The sequence below is a fragment of the Metopolophium dirhodum genome, chromosome 9 (genome assembly GCF_019925205.1).
Source record: "Metopolophium dirhodum isolate CAU chromosome 9, ASM1992520v1, whole genome shotgun sequence".
In the NCBI taxonomy this organism is placed as follows: Eukaryota; Metazoa; Arthropoda; class Insecta; order Hemiptera; family Aphididae; genus Metopolophium; species Metopolophium dirhodum.
In genome coordinates this window covers 4,424,438-4,445,188 of record NC_083568.1, presented here as the reverse complement: position 1 = coordinate 4,445,188, position 20,751 = coordinate 4,424,438, and the positions used below count along the sequence as shown (strand labels likewise).

Here is a 20,751-nt window from a genome sequence, read left to right as displayed (position 1 = left end):
GTGTGCATCGTGTGCGTTTAACGATATGATATTATTATTATAATGTTATGGTAACAACACGCGAAGAAATATCATTTATGTTTGTCGTATCGACGAGATACGCACTCGTATTTATGAGCGAGACAGTAGACCATGATTGATTCTGGTTAGGTGGAGGATCAAAAGAAGAAAACGTCATATCAAAACGGTGGGGGGGGGGGGGAAATTGTAAAATCTCCCACGCTCTGGAAACTTTTTACCAAGGTAATAAAAAGCCAATGGGGGGGGGGGGATCTGACCCCCACGTCCACCCCTTGTCTACGCCACTGCAAGAGGCAGACAGACTTGGGAAAAAAAAAAATTAAATACAAACCGAATACTTTTGTAAACGCACGTAGCTATAATATTATATTATGATATTATATAATATATCATTTATGCGCACAAATCGTCGACAGAGAACAGATCCGGATGCGATGGTTGTTTGTTTGAAACGTAACGGAACTATTAAGACGTATACGTTTTTTTTTTTTCAAATTTTGTTTTTTATTTTATCCTTTTTTTTTTATTATTATTATAAATAATAAATTAAATATTAATTTTACATAGCATGGTTTAATATCGACGTATAATATTATATAGTATATTATTATAATATTATATATTAATTATATGATAATAATTTAATAACGAGTATATACCTTATATGTGTATAATATATAATATTTTAGAGCAACTATATTATAATATTATAATAATATATAAATGTAATGAAATTTACAACACCATATTATATCATTTCGTAACACGATGGAATATGTTTAATGTATATAATATCTATATAATAAATGTCTACCATTTTCTAGAAAAAAAAAAAAAAAACAATACAAATATATATTATATTATAATTGTATAACCACGATAAACCGATTTATTATGCGGCACAAAATAGGGATATAATCAAATTGGTCCTAAAATATAATAGTAATATTACGAGTTATATTATTATTCAAAAGGTATTACGTACGATTAATAAAATTAGGCCAAAATTTAAAATTTAATTTTATAAAATTATGGTGTTTTAATGATAAGTTTTTTTTCGGGGGCTTGGGGAGAGGGTTAGGTTTATTAATTATTATATGATAATTATATATATATATTTATATATATTATATTATTCGAACGTAATATTCCTATGTCTAGACCCTAGTAATATGTTAATAATTTAATAACATTTAAAACAATAATGATATATTATAAATGGTATAATCACTAATTATCTTTATAATTTATATATAAATATATATATATAAACGTTACGTATATTAATAATAATATATAATAATTAAAGGAATGAAAAAAAAAACCGTAGAAACGTAAACGGAAAACGAAAATAGAATAATAATAATGATAATCATATTATCTACAAAATAGTATTATAATAATAATAATAATAATAATAATAATATGTTTGGTCTGAGATGTCATAAATTATGAATGATATGACGGCGGGCGGGCGTTACCCTCGTCATCTCGTCTCGTCTCGGTGACGGCGTCGGTGGTCGAAATTCATGAATCTCTGACGAACACGAACTCGTTGTAATGATTCCAGCGGCATTCCTCCGAGTCCACGCCCGGCTTGAGCTCGGCGGCGGACGTGCCGCCGGCCGTGCCCGATCCACAACTTCCGGCCATGTAGAACCCTTGTTCCTGGAGCATGTCGAACGCCTGTTCGATAGACGTGTGTTTCAGAAAGAACCTGCGCAACAATATAACACCGCACAGTTAGCGTCAATGGTTTAATATATAGGTACTGATCATAATAATTATATATTATCATTATTATTATTATTATTATTATTATTATTATTGTTATTGTCGTTTGTCGTTTGTGTGTGGCGACGAGTTGAACAAAAACATTTTCCAAAATGCATTTTTTCGGACGGTTTATCGACCAAAAACAAAATTTCAATATTATTTACGCACCATAATAGGTACCTGTATAATATATTAATGTGCATTGCCATTACGATTAATTATAATGCTTTTACTGAGAGTTATTATACTATTATAGGTCAACAGCAACATGATAACAATACACATGGGTAGTTATAATAATTGGGTACAACGTGTATTGTTTTGTATTTCTTTCCGCACACGAGCGACTTTTATTTCTGGCTACAATAATTGAAATTCGACTAAGATAAGCAACTCGTCATGTCCAGGCAAAGAATAAAAGTGACTTTAATATTTGTTTTCTCAGTCGCGATTTGTTGTGTTTTTGAACAACACCAACAAGAATTAATCCATTCATATTATACTTTAAAAGTCGAATTACCTACTTATATTATGTTATTTCCATTGCACTCGCCTGTTATTTAACTAGACTTTAAATTACAATAAATAATAATACATATTTTAGGTTCATTATTCGATGTTCTGCCTCGGAAATCTATATTATATAGTATTACTAGAACGCCGAACAAAACAAATTCAATAGAATTTACGAAGCTGAAACCGCAACAAAATATGTATCTATAGTAACTATTGTGATATTTCGTGCTTAAAAAAACCACCTCGTACGCTATATAGATATGTGCGTATAAAATAAAATTAACCTTGCGATTAGTGCTCTCGATTACGTGTCCGGAATTCTCTTGTAATGCGATACAGTTCGTCGTATAACGATAAAAAAAAATAATAAAAAATAATATAGCTTAATAGCCGAACGACTTGTGTAAAGCCAAACAACGGTATAAAATATCGAGAGTAATCGTCGCTCCAGATGAGCTCGAGAGAAACACTGTCACGTACCAATGCTGCACAGTACGCACACTATATAGATTTAAAAGACCGCTACATCCCGCGGTCACGTATAGGTATAAGGTATATTATATACGTTTTATACCGCGTTTCGGCGAAAAATAAATACACATAATATAATCATTACCGACATGTTATTATTATTATTGTCTCTGACCGCCGAGACATTATATTCCAAATACACATACCTATATAGGCTGCTCGATAATAATTATTACAGTTGTACGTTCTAACCCGCAGCCATTGTCCGAAGTATAGGTACTCGAGTTAGATTAGATTACAGGACTGCGATATTGGACAGATATACCACTCAAAGGTGCCCAATACTGTTATATTCGATCCGTGCGGTCAATGCACGTGCGCGCTCCTCGTATACGGTCGTAAAGGTTGTATAGTCGTTGCGAAAAACGGCAGCCGTGACCGTTTTCGCTAAATGTTCGCGGTGTTTTTTTTTCCCCGCAGATTATCTATTTGTAGACGACATTTTCCAGTGTGTTTTCCACCAATCGCGTAAGTGCGTCACGCAACACGGGATCGATTGGTAACGACTAATGCGCATCATGATCTATGGATAATATAATGATATATAGTTCACGGTAATCAGACTGCATATAATATATCGTAATAATGTCACCAGAACTCATGACATGCGATTGTGTATAGTGTTGAGGAGGAGGGCGATTTGAAAAACATAACATATGGTGGTCAGGTGAATGTCGCCCATACACGACATACTCGCGGTATAAATGGGGTCTTTGGACTGTATACCGATAGCGGGTTTTGGTGGTAAACTGGTAACCAATGCGGATTACAAAGAAATGGTTCGACCCAAAATGTGTGATCCTGCATGATGAGAAACCGAGTAAAATACATTTCCCTAATAAACTGAAATTTTACCACGGTTAAAACGATAAATCATAGTTTATAATATTAAAGTGACTGTTTATCTTGGTATATGGTTCACCATTTATATCAGTTAATTGAGAAAACATACCGACAGCACAGTTTCAAACCAACACAACAACAATATACAATGTAGTAATAACTAAAGATAATTTTTTTTTTATTATTATTAATTAACCCGCGGCAACTTAGGCTATTAGGTGGTTTTTACTGTGGGGGAGGGTACGGTAAGTTTAAACACGTGTGTTGTGGTTTTGGCAGATTTTTTAGTGGGCACCCATAGGTATCTGCCATGCCCGTAGATAAATGCCACCCGCGGCCGGCATCGAACCGGCGCCGATATGCGTCGCAACCGACGCTTTAATCCGCTCGGCCACTCCGTCCCCCCTAATAATAATTGATTAGGCATCTAATGGTGATAACGTCGTATGAACTGCAATATTGATGTCACTCACCGGCAGCTACTTCAAACATATTATACGTTTATGTAGATGTGTACACTCTATAATACACACCAGCCGGCAGCCGCTGTTAAGAGAGTAATAGAATTAGCGGAAGTTTATTACAAAACCAAAGGATATTATTCGTATGATATAAACATCCGAAATCGTTGTATGCTGCTAAAATATCGTGTGACAAGAATGGAGGGAATTATGTTAATTATTCAGCGATCCCCTGCGACGGCTGCAACACATTTGTAACACACAACGTGGAATAGACACCGGTATACAGTGCTATAGATAATACATAGACCAGTATATTAAAGTATGTTGGTTCTTCAGCGATCCCCTGCGACATTTTTGTCACACACGACTTGGAACAGACCCGGTATACGGTGATAGATATAACGTAGATCAGTATATTATTATACTATCGTTCAACACAAAAGTATATATCGTACATCGTTGTAGTACAACCGCGAACGAGCAAACGTCAGGCTAAACATATTTGTTTTCATTAAAACGCTTTTATTCAATTTACCGTACACTGACTATCGGTGGGGGTAAAAGTCGCACGGCGATAATATAATATTACGAGCTCGCTCGGACAGTGAGTATTATACAGGACCTCAATGGTCACGCAGTCGTCGTTCTACAAATAATTTTGTGATAGTATATCCTCATTGCAGGGTCTTCAAAATGTCGTGTGACAAGAACGGAGGGAATTATGTAGGTTCTTCAGCGATCCCCTGCAACATTTTTGTCACACACGACTTGGAACAGACCCGGTATACGGTGATAGATATAACGTAGACCAGTATATTATTATACTATCGTTCAACACACAAGTATATATCGTACATCGTTGTAGTATAACCGCGAACGAGCAAACGTCAGGCTAAACATATGTATTTTCATTAAAACGCTTTTATTCAATTTACCGTACACTGACTATCGGTGGGGGTAAAAGTCGCACGGCGATAATATAATATTATGAGCTCGCTCGGACAGTGAGTATTATACAGGACCTCATATGGTCACGCAGTCGTCGTTCTACAAATAATAATTGTGGTATTATATCCTTTATTGCACGAGAACACACGGGAGAGGAATCGAACTCGAGGTAACCACGGTATACTGCACTGCTATATAATAATAATAATAATAATAATAATAATATATCGAGCTGAAACTGTTTAGCGTGCAACAATGACGACGGTGACGGCAACGGTGGCGTTGCCAAAGACACAGTCTGGTAAAGGCTTATAGTACAATTAGCGTACACAACCCTTTCCCGTTGTTTGGATAGACAATCGCTCGAACGAGAACAATGGTGGATATTTGCGAACAAAGGGAACACTTTAAGGACATTTTTAGGCTCATTAAGGACGCGCGTATCCGCAAAGGGAGCTTTTACAGAGTCAAAAATAACAGAATAATGGCAAAACAAAACATTCGGACGAAAACAAACTTTTTTTAAATAACAATTGCCATTCGTTTTCTAGATAATTTCGTCGTACATTTTCGAACAGAATAATATTGTACAACAAAGCAGTACTGAAAACAATCGGGAAAACTAATTATGCATATTTTCTCGAATTGGTTTATGTAGATTTGATTAAATTTACTTTAAATTTGATGAATTCAAATTTTTTTCAGTACCTAACCATTAACCTTAATTTGATTTAATAGTCCACCAATAGGAACAGAGAGGTGCCTATATACCCATAAACACGTTTTTATTTTCAACTACCTATTATCATACTACATAATAATATATTATATACGAAAACTTAATTGTAATAATTTAACGCAACGCGTCGCTATACATTATTCATATGGCATTCGACAATACAGTTGCTTCTATATTGATGAGAAATAATAATGTTTTGTATGATTTAATTTTGCATTTCATTGGTTATTGGTGCTTCGGTCTAGTAAATCCATTAATCGATTATACGTACGCACAAAGTATAATATATTGAAATATTTAAGCCATACAATATAATATATAACCTAAGTAGTTATTATGCTATGCACATGGGAAATTAATTTCTGATAATTTAATTCGAATGTATATACTATATAGGTATTGGCTTATTCGTTTAGGTTATATTATATGTACTGCAAAAGAATACGTCATATATTATAATATGATAACCGATTTATGGTTTCGGGAGGTTTATATTGCGCCTACCTATCATACGGCTAAGTAAGCCAAGTACAGTATAATATAGCTGATTTTTTTCTGAATTAATATTAAAAGTAGATACTTTCTGATATGACAAATAATCTCTATATGTAAAATTATTTGTCCCGAGTGATTCTTCATCGCCTAGCCGGAACCGCTGAAGCTATGAGTTTGAAATTTAGTTGGTAGTTTCGTTTTATGATGCGAAAAACCCCTAAGAAAAGATTTTTTCAAAATTCTACCTCATGGGAGTTAAAAGGGCTAAACATGGAAAAAAAATGATGGACTTCAGATGCCCTGACTGACTGATTCATTTGCCTTATCGCCAACTTCTTTGGTTAATCTAACGCAGGTAGATTACTTACCTGATAATAAACTGTTCGCATAACCATAAGCGAGACTCACGGACAAGTCCACAGTCCAGTCCACTCGAGATGGCTAAAAATTAAAATACAATATGATTTTGCTTCGATATGCACAGCGGCCACAAGCAAATTACGCCTAAAAGGAGTTAATTAATCGAAATTTTTTTCCGGGCAACGCCGGGTTATTCAGCTATAGTAATATTTATATTTTTAAAATGAATTGCTACGGGTGTTAGTCAGAGATATATTTATAGTATATAATACATTTGCTGTAGCCTATGTATAAGTATATATAATATATATATTTATGTTTCCTGTACGTCCGGTTATTAGAACACGTGCTTAACGTCACTGCTCCCCTATTTGGGCGCCGAGGCAGGTTATTAATAGGTGAATACGAACATAAACGTTTCGAAAAGTACGTGGGCGTAAATGCGCATTGAAAACAATTTCATTTATTTTAAAATTATTTCCTATGGACGATAAAACGGATTGACGACCAAAAACAGTATCGACGATATACCTATTACATTATATACGTGAGACACGCAGACATGTGTAATAATAATAATAAGCAATTATAGATGTAAAAAACTATCCGAATCATTGTATGGACTGCACTCGTTCGGAATGTGTCGGGGAGGAGTAAAATATATTACAAATAACTCCGTGTAATTTCGTAATTATTTCGTTTGGGTCGGAGTTCAAGAATTTATGGCGTCAAACCCCCGTCATATATATTACATGTATACGTCACAAAGCGTGTTCGCAACATGTATATTTAAGTCCGAAATACTTGCACCGCGTTCACATATTATCGTGTGACGTGTTGCGAAGAAGTTATACACGGTCCGTTCTCGTAGAGGTCGTGCACGCGTCCGTATTATATAAATTATTATATATTATATACATTGTAATGTGTGTCTGTGTGTGTATATATATATATATATAATGTATGTGTATAATCGTGGTATATCTAACTAGAAAAAGTTCTTGGAGAACAAAGTTAACATATATCATATAAGTATTATATATTTGAAGGCTACACGCTACTGTGCTTGTGTGTAAAAGCGGGCCCCCCGCCCCCGCCCACATCAAATGTCAGGCCCCTTGTCCAAATGTTTTCGCGGGCCCAATAAATAACTTCCGGTAAAATACAACCCATTACCGGATTACAAGCGATACGGGTCACGGGTGTCCCATACACGATTTCGAATCAATGGTCGACTCACTTAAAATAACAAAATTACTTAATATATTATAATTATTGTAATACAACGATATACATTTATATCATAAAATAAGTATTTCTATTAACATCTCAAAAATTATAAATTCATTTCAACGGACCCCCTAAATTAGCCAGGCCCCCGTACTACAGGTCCATCTCCCCCCCCCCCATTGTGGGGGCCCTGTGCATACGTATCGACCCCTCGTTGAGGCCTGGGAAATTTCAGAACACGATATACGCAATATGCTATAGCCCGACATCGGCATGCCGCAGAGCCAAGTTAAACCATTCGTAGCCACCTGAGGATTTTTTTGTACCAATTATTATTGGAAAAAACTAAAGATTTCGGCAGCAGTAAAATATAAAAAAAAATGTTATTCGTACTGCTACAGCCCTCGTGGTTTCAAATCGTAAATAGGCTTATTGTTTTCCACAAAGCCCCCGGCGGACCCTAGGTCTATTATGCGTCGGTAATATACAGATACGTCGTATCGTCCAAATGCCGCCGAATGTAATGGGAAATCTACAAACTTCCGTGTGCTTTCAGTTCTCATTATGCGAAGTATGCGCGTAAACGATAATAATTTTCATATTATATTATATTATAATAATATTATTTAAGGTCTAACGAACCATACTATCATATACGTCCGGTGCGTAAAGCAATAAAAATCGAAGGGCAGGCGCGCGTTGTGTACTGTTATTGTACTAGTACAATAATAATAACTGTTATAAAAACATTTTTACTGTTCACAGTGATGTTATGTAAATATTACGACCAAGTGCAACGTAAGTTTTCGAAATCAAGTACCTATATTATAGCATTTATCATCCGCGACGAGACTCCGGTCGGCAAATGGCTCGTGACCGGAACGGAATCTTAAACAGCGCGAAGCCAGACCGGAATACCTTTAAAGCTCTTAGGCCACTCGATATTAGCGGTGACGGTTGGTGCAGGGCAGGGGAGGGTGTTGGGGGCTGGCGAGGATAAAAATATGACCGTAACTCTACAAAATCACACTATACACCATAACAATAATATGTTATTATAACGTGGTACCCATAAAAAATATGCGAAAATGCGATTCTGATGCGGTTACGATGTGATGTGCTATATATATTAACGACAGAGACTATAATATATTATTTTCCTGCCATGAGTGGTGGCCGATGGGTGCTCGTCTGTCTATATACGTTTCGATGGAAATTTAACTCGAAGAGATGCGCACAGCGACTTCCCCACGCCGTTCTCCTGAAAATAACGTCGTTATATTATAATGTACACTGCAAACACATACAGATTATAACCGAATAAATATACCTACGCCGGCCGGTTTCGTAGGAATTTAAAAAAAACACATTCAGAAAAAATATATTCTCCTTTAAAGCGTGAAACTCGAAAGGGTTTTCATTAAAACAAAAAATAAATTATATATATTTTCATATAATATAATATACGTTTAACATAAAACGCGTATCAGGTTTTAACCTTTCTTGCACTGCGAAGGGGAAAAAAAACAAATGCAAATTAACGTTTGCAAATAAAAATATAATATAATAGAAGTAAATAATACATGAGATCGTCAAGAATTATTATGATATATGAGGGTCGCAGTGGTCGGAAAAAAAGGTCGTATACTGCAGTTATCGTAAAAACGTGTGGATTTGATCAAGTAAATTGTACGTCACCACTTTCCACAAGAAGTTATCTTGTCCGCGCGTTATTATTAACCATTAAAGTTATAATAACTAACCGTTAACCGGGTACGGTAATCGACGCGCATGTACGCGTGAGCTTTGGGCGACTGTGCCAAGTCCCACAAAATCAAATACCCGTTCCAAGTAAATGCAATTTTTCCACGATCGATTAAAATTGATGCCAATAAAAATTAATTAAAATTTTGTTGTTTTTGTTGTTGTACGATATTTCTGATAGGTCCACATGGCACGGGCGACGAGAATGGTTTGGTTTTCCGCAGAAAAGGCTGCAAGAGGATAATATTATTACGACCCGACCGTGTCGTAATGTTTTGCCACGAATGTGTGTCTGTCGCCTGTACAAAGGTGCTCGCTATATTTACGCTTGATATATTATATAAAAAAATAAGTATCGAATGTAAATTATAATAATAATAATATATGTACCCAGGACCTATATATCGGTGTAAACAATAATTTGTGTTTGCATAATGTATATCGATAACTGCAGGGGTATATGTCTCGCGTTGTTTTCAATCGTCGGGACCCTCCCCCTCCCCACCACCGCCCCCCTGAAAAATTAGGTCATTTGCGTCTGCGTTTACGAATATATTACGGCTATTATACACCTCGATGATGTATTCAGTCGAATAAGTCATCGAGAATATTGGCTTTGTAGTTAGTACGGTATTTACACGCGTATTTGAATTTGCATTTTCGCATGCTTAATATTATAGTGGCGCAGTATGACGTCCGTATAGGCAGGTGGGTAAGTAAGTACTTAATATTTTCACGAGAGACGAAACGTCATACTCAAACGACCGATTTCGAGTCGAAATTGAAAACGTTTTCGTTCGGTTACTTTTTTTCCAAAAATACGGAATTTTATAAAATTATATATTATATATTCGATCGTACTATTTAAATTAACGCGGTATAATATATAATATGACGGACGTATTAATTGATGGTAACAAAAAATATACGAAATATAAATTACCGTTGCGCAGAGTACGCGTTTGACTTGTTATAATATATACCATATAATACTATCACCATCGACCCTCGAGGAAAATGATTAAATATTATTATCATGTACATATTTTGGTGAAAAAGAAACTGCGCACCGTAAGTATAATTTTGTATATTACTCTCTAAAAGGTATTTTATCAAACCGCCTTAAATGATGTTATTTCGGTGTTTTTGTTGTTCGTACTTGCACACATACCAACATATATATATATATGATATTCTGTTTCGTGTAAGATGTACACTATATATTATTATTATAAGAATAAGTAGGGGTTGAGAATAATGACCACGGCCTATTGTGTTAAATTTAACAAAAGTTTGTTTGACGTATTAACACAATAATATCCGTTTTCTTTTAAATATAATATTTACTTTCCAGCCTTGTTCGGAAACTTTACACGAGATTCGCGTCTGTACGTTATTTTCATGTGATCAAAAGCCAATAGGCACGAGACGTGTGATTATAATTTAGTATACGAAATGTATATTAGAAAAATGGTCACGGCCAAACAATTTTCCGTTGTTCTTTTTGCGCTATTCATCCGCTATGTATGTGTTTAGAATTAGAATTTATTTGCAAACAAAACAATTAATACACTTGAAAATGTGTACCTAAACAACAATCGAAACACCTAACTAATGCAACCAGTGGACAACAATCGTCAAATTATACAGTAATCTTACCAAAAAAACTAAATTTCAGGATTTTAGAATTTTAGAATTTTACACAAATTAATTCCCCCAACCATAGTCTATGAAAATCAAAATGTACGTTTGTTAAATAACTATTTTGATATTAAATACGCACCCGAAGATAATATTATACAACAATAATAAAAAAATATTGTGACCTTTCAAATATTTATTACGAAGAGATATATATTAATGCGTATCTATACTTCTCAAATCACTGATTTATATTCATTTTTTACATTTCAATTTAAAAACTGCATTTTACAGGGTTACAAACGAAGAAAATATTATACTAACTAGAATACCAGATACCTATATTCATTTTTACCTATAATATGTGTCTAAATTATATTTCTTTAGTGGTTATTATAATTTCACTGCTCTCGTTTGATTAATATTCTAAAAATTAAAAAGTGATATTATGAAGGTATGGAAATTCTTTTCTCTTAAATACAATTTCTCAATACCTATACAGCATATTATATTGATGGAAGTATCGTTATATTTTTTGACATTTATTTAGTCGCAAGTCCCGATGGGTTTTAACACAAAACAATACAATATGTACCTATACCTACTACGTGTCTGTGTTGAAAACGACGCAATTATATTTTATATTTCACTTACGCATTAGTTCGTAATGACTTTACCGTCGATTTCAACATTGTGTTGAACTGCAATAATGTAACACGAATGTAACAATTATTATATGGTTTGGAATATTTATATCTTACTAAAAATGTTTTTCGAATGTCCTAATGGAATTGTTCGTACCGCCATTTAAAGTTAATAGACGAGGAGTTTACGTAGTTTCATATGCGTTATATATATTGTTTAATCGAGTTTTTTATGTTTTTAATTCGTTTCTATCGAATTATTTTTTAAAAAAAACAACTTTAATCATTGTTAAATAATATAGTCATTCGACAGATTTAATATTGCCCATCGTTTTTCGCCGTTTACGAAATTACATTTCAGGTAATTTCATTGGTGGCCCGCGGCCGTTACAGTTGTATTATTATGTTCGTTTGTTTTTAGCTTTTGTAAATATCGTAATTAAACGGTATTGTCGTTTCGTTCGCGGAAGAGGAGTTTATGATGTTTATTGCGTATAAAATATAGGTACCGATATTAATAAATTGTCCGTTTACAAAAATCGATTACACACCGTCGTTATTAATAAAGAACTACATACGCTATACCTACATAATAATATTATATAAGTGTGGAAAGAGCAAATTTTAACGGAGCGTAAAATAAATAACACATTAACAAAATAATAACGAAAAAAAAATAATACACCCAGCAAGTTTTATGAAAGGTTCCTTTTTTTTATAGTCAATGTTTGTCCACTAGCCCTCAAACAAAAAAACAAAACAAAATAGAGCTTTTTCGACCATTTTTATACATATATGTATATAATTATTAGTATTATACGAATCGCTGAATGAGACATGTCAAACACGTGTTGCTTTGGAACTATTAAAATATTCATTTCGCACGCGTTCTCGCACAAAAGCCCCACTCTTACATAAGTTATGGGCGGTCAATTATAATAATAATAATAATTATATTATAATGTAACAGCCTACAACAGGTATTATGCCCGACGTCGTGCCTCATACGTATTATTATATATTATGGTATACCCAGGTATACTCGAAATCACAACGCGCGGTTGCCTATACATATGTATATAATGTATTGGTATAAACACACACACACACACGTCGAACCTGTAGACTAAACGGGTGGTATACCTATACTCACACATAAACCCGACCACGGTTACCGGTAAAGTTAGGGTGCGACGGCGTTTCCTTTGTATTCACCTAACCACAACGCGAACACGATACCTCGAGACGGGTAACGGTCCGCGTCGGGTTATGTTGCAGCCATGGCAATAAGGTCGGTTGTACCCGAACACCACATACTTAACGTTTGCATAAAAACAGGACGGCGTTACTCGATATGATATTATCATCTATTTGAATTCCTACAACCAGCAATTTTTCGAAATAAATTTTATCAGCGGTGGCGGAAGTGGCGAAGTTTAACAATATTATAATATATTATATAGATACTCGTGCGTGAATAATGATGATAATCACGATGGTGATGGCGATGATGGTGATGACGATGATGACGATGATAAATGATAAAAGATGATGCGTTATGGTAAAAATATATATCACATAATATAGTATATTATCGTCTCGACGGTGATAAAAAATTTTATGATAAACACCCACCTGGCCGTGTACCGGTCCGTGTCGCCGTGGTCCGGGTCCCTGCTCTCGTTGAGCGAGTCGCCAAACACGTCGCGGCACAGGGCCACGCGGCCGCATATCAATATCCGGGGAATCTTGCGGAAGTTGACGTCGGACAGCCCGTCCCGGCCGAAGGCGAACGTACCGCGGTAGCCGACCGTGATGTAACCGGGCCTCTGTTCGCGGAGCCGCTCGGTAAGGCCGTCCAGCCGGTAGTAGGCCGCCTCCAGCCGGAGCCGCTCCTTCTCCCGGAAGCTCTCGGGCAGCGACAGCTTGCCGTCCCGCAGGAAGTCCAACACGTACCGGAACAGCACGCCGTCCCGGTCGATGAAGTACCGGCCCTTGCTGTCCTTGGGCAGCGGGTCCAGCCGGCCGCTGAACCGGTCGGCCAGCAGCGACGGTTGTGCCTGCACCAGCGTGGACGCGGCCGTCGTGTAGAACACGCCACCGACGTTCAGGTCGACCACCTGGTCCATCGCCGTGCGAGATCTGTAGTTCTCGGGAACGACGAAGACGACTTTTTAGTCGCGGACACGAGTCTCTGCTCTGCTTTCGAGACACGCGCGTTCACCAACACGCACCGCGCAAATATTATTAAATAATACAGCGATGACGTGATACTGTGATCGCGTGCAGTGATGGCGAAGACTGTCGCGGTAACGCAGTGCTATATGATATAGTGGCACGTCGTATAATCTATAATATTGTTATATTGTTATGTAAACACAATAGGTATACGACACGGCGACGATATTATAATGATAATATTATAATATATACGCACGTTCACGACGACGACACACCGACTGTAACCGCCGCCGCCGAAGCCGCCGCTACCACCGGTGGTATACGCTGACTGACCGGAACGCAAAGCGCACGCCGCCGCCGCCGCCGTCTCACTCTCGCGCCGCGGTGGTATAAGTCTAACCGCCTCGCTCTCCTCGCCGACTCGCTCGGAGGCGCGCGCGGGTGGCCGCGCTCGTCGCGCGTAATCAATATACACCGCCGCCGCCGCCGCCGCCGCCGCCGCCGCCGCCCCATCACATGCCGTCCCGTCACCGCCCCGCGATCACGACGCTTGCGCCGCAGTCGCGCGCGTCGCATCCGTTGCCGTTGCCGCCGCCACGGTCGACCGACGTAATCGCGCGAGCAACCCATCTTCACCCATCCTCGCCGCCCGACCGTCCGCCAACACACGCGTCCGACGCAGCCGTCGCGTGCGACATATTTCGATTTAATTAAAAACAATCACCGCTAGATGCGAGACCGCCTGCACCTCTCCACGCCGCGCGGTATGATAATATTAATAACGTGGTTAGGCGCGGTATACGATATATTATGGGCCATACGCCGCCGCCACCACCGAAGTTCCGAAAGAGGAAAACAGATATATTATTTTAACATTCTCCTATTATAGTCATCGTCATTATTATTATTATTGTTATTATTATAGCCGTCAGCCGTCGCGGTCGTGTCCCCAGACGACATGCTGCAGGGTCGACGTGGTCCCGTATAGAGTTCCAGAGCATAATATATAATTATAATATTATTATTATTATTATTATTGTATACCGCGGTCGGGACTGGTATGTCACGCCGCCCGAGTGTGGCCAGATAATAATAGTATGTGACCGGAGCTGAATATCCGAAGTTACCTCATGTACCCTTGTAATATCATACAAAATAATCATCCAAACCACCGGCATAGTCCTATATAATAAAAACACGTCGTCCCTTTTCGACTCACCCCCCCCCCCCCCCACCGATCAACCCGCCGTGGCTCTGTTGCTTCCAACTCCGACAATATCACATATGCGTATAGTGACCGATAATAAATTCTAAAAACAAAACATAACGTTATCAAAATTTATATTTTTTCCTATCTTAAGCGTGATGTTCGTTAATCAACCAACTTCGTACCACTTCAGGTATTGCATACCTAAACAATGTGTATCTATATTCCATAATATTATACCAGTATATATACACTGTTAATTATCAACCTAAGTACATATAACGTCATTAGAGTTCATTGTATTATCGTATTTGAACAGAGCAGTACGCCTTATATATCTAACGGACTTTGATGTTATAATTGTATTACGTTTAATCACTTTGTAACAGAAATTAACTAAGATTGAATAATTAGCTACCTATATATAATTATTGGTCCAGAGGCTTACTTATAAATTCAATTATAATATGTCGGTATAATAGGTACCTCTGTATATATACATATATATTATCTGTGAAATTTTGAAACTTCCATCTCGGGATAATTGATTTATTGATCCTAGTCACGTGAAGCATATATCTCTATATAGATGTAACTAATTTACTTATTGTATTTTATTGCGGCTTGTAAAGTATATTCTTAAATACAAAGAGCGAAAAATAAAAACAAAAGAGAAGATACTGTACAATATAATATATTGCTTCAATACGGCCTATAATACAGTGCTGAGGTGGCGTAGGTACTCGGTGCTCGCAGCAAGGAAGATAATTCTTCGACTCTAAGACTTTGAGTGCCTATACCTACCCCATAGATGATAAGAAAATGTTCAATAAAGTACAGTGTGGCTATGGAGGGTAAAATATTATATGCGTTGCATAACAGCACACATAGTATAGCGAGTCCGCCGCTGATTATAATACTGTGTCACATATGGCTGGAGCTTATACTATTTAACGAGACGAATAATAATAACTAATTGTATCCCGTTTTTCCAATCGTCCGAGTGGAGGTCGAATGGCGGTCGTGGTGAAACCCGTACACGGCACATCGTTATTATATTGTCACGAAATCCAGTTTTATACGGACCGATTTCTGATCTCGACGACGACGACGACATATAGTCATTTAATTCTACCCGACGTGTACTGTGTCTCGTGACGAGAGACGATGAAAGCCGTTGAATTTTTAATATTAAACTACCTCTTCACCGTAGGCTCAAACTACACCGCGCACATTATACACATATACACCTAAAGTTATATTATATATATATGTGTATATCGCACATGTGCCCATGTATATAATATACGCCTTTGCCTATGTATATAATATATGTATAGCTGCGGCATAAATAAAATAACAAAGGCCCGAAATCTTAATGCCGACCTATCAGAGCATAATGTCGTGTGCGTATACTCACTACTCGATGGCCAAAATAATAACAACTCGGCACCGCCGTCGTCTGGGAAATATTTGTATTTTTCGACGACAGCCCAGGACGGTTTTCTAGTTTTGCGTTCATAACATTTTGCGTTTCCCAGTATAGCAAGCGCCGTACAGTTTTCCACGCCGTCGTACGATGGCGAGATCCTCGGGGACTATTTCAACGTTTCCGCGATGGACGTAGTAGTTGCAGCTCTCATGGCCAAAATCGAACTCTTCTACTCTATACAGAATTCGAACCCGGAGGAGTCATGGACGACGGATGGAAAGTGGTCGAGACGGAGCTGGTCTGTGCGACCGCGTCGTGTCGGTGGTCAGCGCGGCCCCGTCATCGGTCAAGCCGAGGAGATTTCGGGAGTGCGGCCATGCGGACAGTCCGAACCGCAGCGAGGACGGGCTGCACTTCTGCACCTCGGCGACCATGCGAAGACCGGAAGCAAACGGGCGCACTGCACCGGGATGCGGCCTGCCGAGGCCGACGACAGGACGTCGGCGAAGAGCGAGGAAACCGGATATCTGGACTGCACTGCAGTATTACTTTTTATGTTGATATTGTGTTTTTTTTCTCGTGTTAAGAAATATACTTTTAGTTTTATTTACTTTGAGTTAAGTGCTAACCAACGGTGTTTTTTGTTAAATCACAAATCTCAATAAAATATATCGAGGTTTTGGTCACGTGAACGTCTAATAATTTACTGGTGTAGTGACCCTTATGAAAATGAACTGAGGCAGGTGCCTATAATATGCTTACTATAATAATAAAAGTGAATGCTGTCATGGGACATCCGGCAGAAGCGAAGTTTCTTTTCCAACAAATATTATAGATTACAAATACATTTCAGTGGGTCCATTCAAAATAAAAGTAAGCATCAATAAGTAAATGTATATTCAAGTAAATGTGAAAAATAAATGAAAATGAAAATGATTATTATTATTACTATTCGATTACTTTTATATTGATCATATTCAATAATAATCGAAATTACAGGCCTGTGATAACTGAAATACGATACGTATATGTTTGCGATGTAATATGTATATAAGATGTAACCAAAAGTTTATGTTTTGTAAGGACCGAGGTATAGATTTCAGTGTCTGGTTGTGTATGGAATACGTGTGGATTATACGCGCCCGGCACTATGGGGATTACCACTTTGCGGACCACTGGACGGAAAAACGTCACTTTCCAACGCTTCAACGGCGGTCGAAAACCAAACTTTCGGCGCAGGCGCGACAAAAAATATATTACCTACGTGTACAATTCATTACTTATATATCATATTATATAATTTATATATACAATCAATCTACAACCGTCACTATACAACTTACCACTCCCGGCTTTCTTTTTTGTTCCATAATGCGATATTATTTCAGAAAACTGATCTGAATATGTTGGAATGTCTATTTGAGATCGGTCAGTCCGCATTTCAAGATTTCCGATTTAAATTCCAAATAAATCCCGAATGATCAACGTTTGAAAATTCCGAAATTTCAAAATATTCAAGGTAAATGTATAGATGTTTGGGGAAGGGGGGGGGGGCGAAATTGGAAACAGTGAACCGACCAATCTCAAGTAGACACAATAACGAATTCAAATCGGTTTTAAAAAGTATTATCTCGTTACAAGATCAATCAGTATGATGGAATAAAAATTGGATGTTTTGGCTGAAATAACTGTTTAATATAATTGTATTAGAAATGATATAGTATTTCGTGGGGAACGTTTTTTTCCCGGCCGGCCCGCGTCGTGCCCTAAGACACTTCGTTTCCGTACAACGAATATTTGGGTGGGGTGCGCGTTTCCGGCGGTGTCTTCTCTCGTTACACGTTTCCTGAAATCCGCAGACGTGGGACGTGTACCTACGGTAAAATTTAATATTGTACGTCGTGGGCTCCAGTCATTCGAAATGTGCGGTGTGTTTCCATCCGGCCCCGGCCCCCCAGAGACGCGTTTCTTTCACAGGAACTATATGTTGTAATTCCTCTTCCCCGCGGTCGTTCTGCCGATGCGTCGCACGCCTCAGAATGATATTATGTACGCGGTGTGATGCGATCCTGTGGCCGTGGAGACGCGACGTCTAGGGAAATAACCATAGCCGGGACACGTTATGCAGATTTTTTCAAAAACAATTTTTAACGTTTTAGAGCACAACGCCGTTTTGCATGTTTACAGTTTACGTTTACGTTTCACGGAGTTCGAGGGAAACTGCAAATCCGAAAATGCCTTGTATATTTGTTGAAATATTACCAGCAGGTTCGCGATAAAAGTATGCGCTACCCGAATTATTCTCCCCGCCTCCCTCGCGGGTTTTCCTAAAACTATATAAAAAAAAAAAAACGAAATTATTTTGACAAACGTTGAAATCGATTGTTTGTATTATTTATATAATATACAATACGACGTAATAATAATATATACATAATATTTATTACTGTATTAGTATTATGGAATATTATAATATGATATGACTTTCATGGTTTAGTATTATACAGCAAGAAACTAAGAAATGTATTCGTCGAGTCAGTCAATCGCAATAAAAAAAAAAAATCACGGATCTGGTTAAAATTCATATTTTTAATATATTTTGTCATGAACAAATGTTTTAATCCAAAAATCAGAATTTTTAAATATTAGTTTATCAGATTTACGACATTTTTACAGCGAGTGGCCGACTCAACTTTTGCATTCCGTTTCCGTTCCGTATCGTAACTGTCGAAGTCCAAAGAGATCAACCCACAACATCCTAAAAACTACAATAATTATAAGTATATGTTATTGTCATATTAATCTGTAAACATTTTATAGTTATTATTTTTCTAAAGATAGTCTAATTATAATAAACACGACTCACTATGATTTAGGTGCTCAAAATAAATATTTCAGCCATTATTTATTTATTTTGTGGAAACCCCGTTATTATCGAGGATAAAAAAAACTACTCTTTCGATTTGAGATGAGTTCGCGTTTTCAAAAAAAATCATCCGATTGACGACATTTACGATGGCATAAATACGTTTGTAGAAGTAATGGTTTTGTGTCGCCACCGGATACCCCTCGAATGGCATACGAAATCCAAGTTTATCTATTTGAAAATATTCCCAAGACCAGAGTTTAAACAGTCGCCAAGGATAAAATTTGGGAAGGGGGGGGCGGGGTCGGGGGAATCGCCCCGTCCAATAATGATATAATATATTGTACCCATCATGTACACCAAATATTAGATCGTCGTGGATTACGCACAACCCGCGGGCGTAAACTCGCACCGAGCGATCTCCGTCAATTGCTCACCGCCGCCGCGGTGTTCGGTCCCGAACGGTCGCGATCGCGCCGCTGCAGCAGTTCCGCCGGAAAACATAATACTTATCAACGCATATCGTTTACTTCCGATGGCGCTTTTATATCGTATTGTATACATGCGCGCAAACAATACGGGCGAGTCATCGTCTCTTATCCCATTTACATCCGTTTGAATTTCGTTTCGGGTCGCATTGACGTCGGCGAATCCATCGTCATGCCGCGCGCGCTTCAAACGGAACATATAAATATATATTGAAAATCATCCTCTCCCACCCCCTCTCTCTCGCGTTACATAAATTGCGCTTTGTGTGCTGTGCGTATACGACTTTTTCGCGCTTCCGCGGAATTGCGGAAACGATTCGGCCCGAAAACGTTCAAAGGCAGCCGACGTTCATTACACGCCGATTTAAATAACATTTATTTGGCATTCTTTCCGAACGCGCTCGTGTCTTGCGACGCGCAATAACCACTTGTTTGTTTTCGGGCACCCAAGACTATTCGATATACGCGTTGAAGTTTTTCCATAGATATAATATTGTTTACGTATAAATGTATAATTCATAAACTATACGGCAGTATAATACGTATTACAGTATTCTGCGATTCAGCGTCAGACTTGGCAAAATTAAAGTATAAGAAGAGTGCTT

At 37.7% G+C, this 20,751-nt stretch overlaps 1 protein-coding gene across 1 annotated transcript; it reads right to left on the bottom strand.

Moving 5' to 3' along the window:
* Positions 1 to 608: 608 nt before the first annotated feature.
* On the bottom strand, positions 609 to 14,560 carry LOC132952254 (BTB/POZ domain-containing protein KCTD8). Its single transcript, XM_061024488.1, has 3 exons — positions 14,410 to 14,560; positions 13,608 to 14,321; positions 609 to 1,738 (listed from the first exon to the last, which is right to left on the bottom strand). Exons 2-3 carry the CDS (start codon positions 14,099 to 14,101, stop codon positions 1,549 to 1,551), a joined length of 684 nt encoding a protein of 227 aa, XP_060880471.1. The 5' UTR covers positions 14,102 to 14,321; positions 14,410 to 14,560; the 3' UTR covers positions 609 to 1,548.
* Between the last annotated feature and the right edge of the window lie 6,191 nt (positions 14,561 to 20,751).

Excerpts from the sequence above, each read along its gene's own strand:
- LOC132952254 (XM_061024488.1), bottom strand. The coding sequence starts at position 14,101 with ATGGACCAGGTGGTCGACCTGAACGTCGGTGGCGTGTTCTACACGACG. Across the intron at positions 1,739-13,607 it reads ACGGACCGGTACACGGCCAG|GTTCTTTCTGAAACACACGT; the intron begins GTGGGTGTTTAT and ends ATTGTTGCGCAG.